Source organism: Chenopodium quinoa, unplaced genomic scaffold (assembly GCF_001683475.1).
Source record: "Chenopodium quinoa cultivar QQ74 unplaced genomic scaffold, ASM168347v1, whole genome shotgun sequence".
In the NCBI taxonomy this organism is placed as follows: Eukaryota; Viridiplantae; Streptophyta; class Magnoliopsida; order Caryophyllales; family Amaranthaceae; genus Chenopodium; species Chenopodium quinoa.
The window spans coordinates 1,381,715-1,390,397 of record NW_018742770.1 but is presented as its reverse complement, the minus strand read 5'-3'; the positions used below and the strand labels follow the sequence as shown (position 1 = coordinate 1,390,397).

Here is an 8,683-nt window from a genome sequence, read left to right as displayed (position 1 = left end):
TTACACTTAAATATGGCACTGGGCTGGCCGGCCCGAAACCCGGCATGAAATAAGCCGCGCGAGCACAAAAAAAAGCACGGCACGGTACCGTCTGTGTGGGCCGTAGGCCGGGCCTGGGTTGCCCTTATTTGGGAGAAGCGCAATAAGGCACGACACAATCAGGCCCGATACGACAAAACATGCTAAAATCAATGCAATTTTGCTTAGGCACGCAGGTACGACGCGACCCGGCATGATGGCACGTGAGCCTGGACCGTGCACGAGCCAACCTTTTAAAAACTTCAGCCCGACACGCAATTCGTGGGCCGAGTCATGGACAGGGCCTAACTAACCCCAAAGCACGTGGGACTGACACGAGTCATGATCCCGGAACTCACTGATCAAATAAAACCTCCATCCACCTGAAAAAAGTCATCCCAACAATGGCTGGAAAATGGCTACCAGTGGCGGAGCTAACATCAAGTAAAAGACCAATCCTTACCGGTGACGAAGTAGAATGCTTCTACCTATCGAACATCGACATCGAACCCGACTACACAACCCACCCAACTCTTTCCCCTTACACTTCCGGCATCCTCACTCTCACCACTCACCGCCTCATCTGGATTTCTTCATCCTCCGACACCGCTTCAATCGCCCTCTCTTATATCACTCACATTCACCCCCCTAAAAAATCCCTTAAATCTATGCTTTCTATTTCCAGTCCAAGGGTTAAATTTGACCTTTCTCACCCTTCAATGGGGTCAATTACGGTGACGCTGGTGATGAGGGGCAAATCGGATAATCATGAGTTGTTTTTTGAGAAGTTTTGGGCGGCGTGGAAGGGTAGAGCGTGGGAGATTTCTGGTGCTGTAGCGGCAGCGGAGGCGGGGGCGGGGGAGGGTAGTAGCGTGGCGATTCGGGTGCCGGTTGTGGGTGTTGCGGGGATATTGAGGAAAGAGCAGGAGATGTGGGAGAGTACTGATAAGACTTTGCAGGATGCTTTTCAGGATTTGAATGCTCTAATGGTATAATTTAGTTCATATTTTAATTCCCTTTTGTCTAAATTTTATTCTTTTATTGGTGTTAAATTGTTATTGATGAAAAAAAATTAGCATTGTTTTTAATAATACATTGATCAATGTATTCATCTGAAAAACAATTGATGGGTAGTTTTTTACAAGGTTTTGTTGTCTTTACGAAGTTATGAGTTAATTATAGGGAAGAATAATGAACAAAAATGCATAGGAAATACATTGATCGAAATACCCAGCTGAAAAGTAATTAATGGGTAATTTTCTAAGAATTTATAGTCTTATGAGTTAAGAGTTAATTATAGGGAAGAATAATGAACAAAAATGCATAGGATATACATTGATCAAAATACCCATCTGAAAAGTGATTGATGGGTAGTTTTCTAAGAATTTGTAGTTTTATGAGTTTATAATAGGGAAGAATAATGAACAAGAATTCATAGAAATTTTATGATTTAAAAGCCTGGTTGTACTCTTTGTTATTCAACTCGAGTGCCCATTATGGGTAAATATCCTAGTGTCGAATTTGGCTATATTAAGAAGATTTTTCCGTGTATATGGCTGGAAATGAAGTGGGAATTACCATTCTTATAATATTTGACAACATTACTTCAGAGTAACTTAGTGTGCCACCTAGAAGAGGTTAGGAATTGGGTTAGAGTGCACAACATTGATTTTTTGATGCAGTTTGACTTTGGCTTGACTCCAGAATATTGGGTTTTCCAGAGTAAAGCGAGGGAGATGGTAAAGTTGGCCGAGAGGATGAGGCAAAAGCTTTTGGCAGGGCCAACTAGTCAATCCAGTAATGCAAGTGATGAGGAGATGAGCTCCAAAGAAGATGTGCAAGAATTGTTGCTCAGTGTTGGTATCATATCGCCAGTTACAAAGGAATCTGCTGGGGCATTGTATCATCAGCAGTTGTCTCGCCAGGTTGTCGTCTTTTGAATTACAGATAAACTAATATGATGATGTTACTTTGATTTTAATTATATAGAATGGCTGTCTTTGTGTCCCTGCAATATTCATCTTATGTTTAATTTGTGTTTGTTGATAAGAGTTTGGGTCCTTGCATCAGTTGCATGCATGTTTAGTTATTATACACTTTGATGGACAAAATTTATACTGGAAAGTAGCGTGGGAAATTGATCATTTTATTTTCACTCTAATGAATTTGGCAACTTTGCAATTTGTCAAGAATGCTTTAATGTAGTTTATCAAACAGAAAAAAGATTTTGCTTAATTGTAGCCGAGAATAACTCCATGCATGAATCTAGCATGCTTCAACGATATAAAAGAGTCCTGTAGAATAGCAGAGTCATATTAACGAAATATTTACCTATTTTTTCCTCAATTTACGATGGTCTTTGTTATGCAAGTGCTTCCATGTGCTCTAAGACTTCTCTTGAAACTTAAACTTGTTACTTTTGCTGCTGACTTGGTGATTTTAACAACAAAGCTTGATAATAGTAATGACTCTTTTGAATTGCTATATAGATTCAAAATATAGAGAAAAGGCAAATTCAAACTAGTCACAATTCACATCCACGTAGGTAATTGTGTTCTCATGTACGCTTAGAGCTAGGTGTATCCACTGGTATTTTTGTTGCTTGTTTGGAAATACATTTTGCTCATTTGGTGCCATCCAAATGAGCAATGAGTAAAAAGTAGCCTTGAGCAAACCTAGTTCTATGTATACGGAAATTCCTAAATATTCATTGTCCCTCAGTTCTCGTAGTAAAGTTTTCACAATATATGGTCTCTGTGGAATGCACTTAGAAATTCAAGGGGTTGTGTGGATGCATGACATCAACTGTTCAAGGGTTAACTGGGTTGTTGGTATATGTTTGTTTGATATTTGGGCATCACTTTCTTTCATTTTTATACACGATTAGGAATTTTGGGAACTGCTCGACCATTAATTCATTATTGATTGATAATTCAAGAGAACCTTGAAATGAGGGTAAATCCATAAAAGGACCACCTTGCACTGAGGGAAAATTTTCAAGATTACCTTTGCTATTTCAGTGTAGCTTTCAAGTGGGAAAATTACTCTCAAACCTACCTTATCTGACAATTTAGTGTTACCTCTGGAATGAAAATAAAATAAAGTATGATGATTTTCCCAGTAAAGTGCTATCTTAGAAATGGTCAACAGTTTCAAGAATTTGTCCTAAATTTTGGGTCTTCTCATATGATTTCCCTTGATTGTTTTGTCCTCCCTGTTGTACACAGTTTTCATTCCTATTGCACCCAAATGTCTAACTTTATTAGATTACCTCAGTCATTTGCCTGTTACAAGAATAAAGGAAAGCATGACTTTTGATAGAGATTGGGAAAGCCGGAAAGGCCAAAAAGCAGAGATGGAACTTAGAATGGTGGTAAACATAAAAACTAAAAGAAAGGAGAAGACAAACAGAAGTGACATTGAGAGTTAAGGCCCAAAAGAGACTGTCGTGAGAATCAAGAAGAGGAGGAGCATATCAGTGGCAGGGAATTTCCTACTCAATGAGCAAATGAGCAATCTCTAAAAAATCCTGAAACGACCTACATTCATATGCTCATCTATGTATAATCATATAAGACTAAGAAATGCAAGGAAGAAAACTTTCTGGGACGCCTTATTGCCTCAAGTATTTGTAGAGACTGTACAATATTTTTGAGGCTTCCAATCTTGTCTGGCTGCTTAACATGGTATCTTTAGGTTTTTATGGCCAAGCTGGATCAGTGTTTGGTTCCATTATCTGATTGTCTTTGCCAATTCTTGATTTTGGAAATGGAAGTCTTATATCATGCATTGAGACTCTCCTTTTTTGTTACTTTCTGATTCATCTTCCTCTTAGGTATCAATCATTGCACAATTTGAATCATTGAAGTAATTCTTCAGAGTATAGGTTTGTATTGATTGATATCCTCTGATGGAGTCCTAGCAGCTGTTGGAAACTCTATTACAAAAACACTCTTAGCTGAGTAAAACTTGACTGGCTTTTGATTCTGGTCTCATTCTTGCCTGAGGCTTTAGGAGCTATTAAGATTGCTATTGTTGAATGGGCTAGCTGATTTTAAATCTTGAGTTACGCTATCTGGAACTGTGCAATGTGGAGAAACAATTGCTGCTTTCTTGTGCATATGACAAAAATTGACCAGTGAGAGATATAATGCCTTTTGTGCTAACAAAGAACTGAAACTTATTTCAACGGATCAAACTTGTAATTGTTCTAGTGTCATTTGAAAGAATTTGGCTTTTCCGCTGAATCCAACCTTACTCATACACCTGAATTGAAACTAAGGTTCTATTATTGTATCATCCTTCCTTGGGAAATTGAGTTTATACATTAACTGACTACCATCTCTCCATTGGAACACCCCTCTAATTATAGTGAATCAAAGTGTGCAAGAAGAAAACAAGAATATACTAGGGATAATGCAAATGTGCAGTACTTTTTTTTTATTTGAAACTAATGTGCAGTACTTAATGTCTCTGTATATACAATTATCAGGAAATTACATCGTTCTGTAATTGATTTGTGATCAAGAGAGTGCATATATTGGAGCAACAATTCTGAAGGGAATGTTATTGTTATTTATTTTTTGTAAGGAAACAGCTCGCCATTTTTTTTTCCCCTGATGTTTGTTTTCTTGTAGTTAGCAGACTTTGCCAGGGTTCCATTGGAGAGAGCTGGAGGAATGATTAATCTCATTGATGTTTATTGCCTTTTCAATCGTGCTCGTGGTACAGGTCAGATTTCAAATAATTGTTTTTTATTTGTTTTATTTTGGAATTTCTTTATCCTCTACATTCTGGAAGATTATTATAACATGTATTTTTGAACATTGTGTGACTTTGATGATAAGAAACATTTTGTTTTACTCTGCAGAGTTGATTTCACCTGATGATTTATTGCAAGCATGTACTCTTTGGGAGAAGCTTGATGTGTAAGGACAATATAACGTTAACATTAGAATTTTTCACTCGTAGATGCTTTGAGTTTCTAATAGAATAATATTTTGTTATGACAGTCCTATAATGCTGCGGAAGTTTGATAGCGGTGTTATGGTCATTCAAAGCAAGTCCCAAAGTGATGATGAGGTAATTTCCTCTTGTTTTCTTATGTGTGATATTATTTTATAAATTTGGAAAATAAACTACCTTATAAACAACACGTTCTTTTTAAGAACTACTTAATAAAAAATTAAAAAAAATAAATTAAAAGCAACAATGTTGTAAGAAGCTACATTTTGGCTAGATCCCAAATGTTGACCACCTTTTTCAGCGATGACTTTTTCTCCCCTCCATTTTACCCAAAAATTTCATTCTCCTAAGAAAAATGGTATTAAAACTTGGTTGTTTAGCAAATTCGGGTGTAAAAGAAGAAAAAAGGAAAGGGGATAAATAAAACATATATTTAAAAAAAATCAATGCCAAAAATGGTGGTCAACGGCCGGAATCCAACCAAAGGTAGCTTCGTATGACATTTTTTTTTTCTTTGAAAGGTAGGTCCTTAAATAATTTTGTTAACGTGGATTTTCACGTAAACATATCTTTATAAGATAGGTCTTGACAAATTTTTCTTTAAATTTTTTCTGGCTATACTTGGATAAATCTCTATAGAATTTTGTTGCTTTTCACTTTTCCTGTCCATATTAGCTTTGATGCATATTGCTTAAGTGATTGCAGTATTGTTTTCCTGATCTAGTATAATTTTCTTACTACATTTATTATAAATGCCTTGGATCAAGAAGTTCCAGTTGCTCATAGAACACATTTTCTGGATACAGGTTTTTGGTAGAATCAGAACGCTTGTACTGAAGCCTGAAGCCCTCCGAGCTGGTATAAGTGCAAGCGATGCTGCAATGACTCTTGAGATAGCTCCAGCTATGGCCAAGGAGCATCTTCTTGCTGCTGAAAGTAAAGGTATGCTCTTGCCAAATATTATGGCATTGATCTATTTTGGTATTAACCTTTCAATTCCGTTGTCAGGTCTGCTTTGCAGGGATACTAGTCCAGATGGCTTCAGATTTTTTGTTAATCTCTTTCCAGAGATCAATTTGGATGACATGTACCTGTAAGACAACTCTTTACATTTCCCATTTTGATGTTTTATTTTTTTTCTTCATACAACCTTATGATGCTTATTTTGTGGCTCTTGCGTAATATTTTGAAATTTATATTCTTAGTCTTATTGAGGGTGAATTTGTGAATGTTACACCTAGTTATGAACTTGATAAATATTCTTAGGGTTTAGACCACTAATTATTGAACTTTATTTTGGGAGGATTGTTTCAAGATGACCCTCACTTCAGTGTTCCAGAGTTGCCTGTATGGCTCCGATCCTTGGTGTTTTCATCTAGAAATACTTATCTTCACTTCTAGGGTCAGAACTATGCAGTATATTTCTTGTGCAACTTTGAAGTTTAGAGTTCAAAATCTCTGATATCAGATTCTTCCCCTAAAGAAACTCTGGGTTAATTCCTGTAAAGTTGTAACTGCTTGACTGAAAATGATACTGCAGCTTTTTTTCCTCTTCTGAATGACTTTATGGAAACGAGGACTATCATAGTTAGGAGTAAGGATCAATAAGGAAAGGAAAACTCCTCTTTTGTATGTGGCCACTTGAGTACTAAGATGTTAATTCGTTGGCCATGGCCTCTTCTTCTTTTGCAAAGGATTTCTTTGTTGATGATTAAGTCTGTAGGGACAAATGATTGTCGTTTATATGGTTAAAAATGCCACGCCTTAATGAAACATACGAAGTATGATGGAGACTTGAGTTACATTTGAATTTATAGAGTGACTTGAATATGAGGTGACTTACTCATGAGCATGGTATAAATTTTTCTGATATGCATCACGTCTCTTATTTGCAGGGTGAATGAAAGTGGGATTTATGCTTCCTGGGTTTCTGCTGTCGGGGCATCATAGTAAAATGGCTTAAACATCAAAATGTATGCTTTAGTGCTCTAGATTCCTGCTATTGTTGGGTACCTTTTTTTCTTTGCTCTCTGTAACAAATACTCTTAGCAAATCTGCATTGTATAAAAGGTCAAAGCTCTTTGCAATCAAGTCTGAATAACCCGTGTGATGCATAACATCCTCTTTGCATGGAGCTGTTGATAACCTGAGAACAGTGTGAAGCGTACAAAGGTTGCGTCTTATGTAACATAGATTCATTTATGTAACCTCGTTAAAAGTTGCAGACTTGGGGTTCTGTAATCTTTTCATTGTAATCTATTTAATTAGGTTTTTGTTTTGTTCGCCTCGTTTAATATCTTCCAAGTGGTCAAGATTTGTCAACGATAGTAATAGTTGTGAAAGTAGAACTAGAAAATAGAAAGGAAGCAAGTTTAACAAGTACTTGCTATTGGTTTTTAGGCCCGAGCCTGGGTTATCGTATAAAAAACATTTATATCCCTGTGCATGAATTTCTTTTACCTCATCCGTTTTTTAGAAGCATTATTATTTTATTTTTTTTTTATTTTTTTTTATGTAAGTTTCGATTTAAATACATCACTTTTCTTTTTATCTAGGTAAAGTTTTGGGTGAGACGGACTCACCGTGAGTCTGCCGCCAACACTCACAACACCATTCATTCATCAACTCTTGTAAAATCGAAATCCAACCATCATCACCTCGTTACCTACTTCCACCGTCTTCCTCCACCACCACTTCCACTTTTGTCTTCTTTGTTCTGGGTTTCTTTGTTGGCGTTTTCGATAGCATTTTTCAGTGGAGAAGACATTGATATTGAAAGGGGGGAGAAAGGGAAAGTGGAGGAGAGAGAAAAAGGGACCTGAATATCGATGATTCGAGAAGTGTATTTGCGAGCTTCTGATTGGTCGTAGAAAATCTCCGACGGTGCTAATAGCTCAGGCCTCGCCGCCATTATTGTGTAGGAGCTGAGGAGAGAGAATGTTAAATGTTGTTGCTTATGGAGTTGAATGAAAAGAGGGGTTTTGGATGCAATGAGGAGAGAGAATGGAACGATTTCCCTAGAAATTGATAAAATATAAATTAATTTCCTTATTGTGTCGGTTTAAAAACTTATTCCCATGGTACTGTCCACGTAGGACTGGTAGAAGGCTCGTTAATTTTTTTTTTTTTAATTTCTGATTCAGAAAAGAACCGCTAACACCGTTAGCGGTTTTATACATAAAGAACTGCTAACGTCATTAGCGGTTCTAATATATAAACCGCTAACGTCATTAGCGGTTCTTTATGTATAAAACCGCTAAAGACGTAAACGGTTTTACCCTGTGAGCCTGCCAACAGTTAATTACAACTATATTGACCTGTTAAATAAAAAGGCATAATGCCTAAAAGAACCTGCGACAAAAAAATAGAAAAAAATGCAATACAAAATTTTATTTACTCAAATTTAAAGTCCATATGCATTACTCAAATGCTACTTTGGGTTTTGGGTGATCATCAACTGCTTTCCTTTTTTCGTAGAGCAAAATTAGAAGGAATTTGAAAGAGAAATATAAGTGTGGCACTATTTAATTACAAGAACTGCTAATGCCATTTGCGGTTCTTGTCTAAGAATCATTAATAGTGATAGATGTTTTATACAATAGAACCGATATCAGCGTTAGTGGTTCTTTCCTGAACCAGGAAAAAAAAAAAAAAAAAAAAAAAAAAAAACAGAACCTTGTACCAGTCCTACGTGGACAGT

General features: G+C 36.6%; 1 protein-coding gene across 1 annotated transcript; it reads left to right on the top strand.

The window, feature by feature from the left end:
- Positions 1 to 392: 392 nt before the first annotated feature.
- Positions 393 to 7,433, top strand: LOC110724598 (vacuolar protein sorting-associated protein 36-like). Its single transcript, XM_021904010.1, has 8 exons — positions 393 to 1,007; positions 1,740 to 1,943; positions 4,656 to 4,749; positions 4,889 to 4,946; positions 5,031 to 5,100; positions 5,790 to 5,925; positions 5,992 to 6,076; positions 6,879 to 7,433. Exons 1-8 carry the CDS (start codon positions 423 to 425, stop codon positions 6,931 to 6,933), a joined length of 1,287 nt encoding a protein of 428 aa, XP_021759702.1. The 5' UTR covers positions 393 to 422; the 3' UTR covers positions 6,934 to 7,433.
- The last annotated feature ends 1,250 nt before the right edge of the window (positions 7,434 to 8,683 follow it).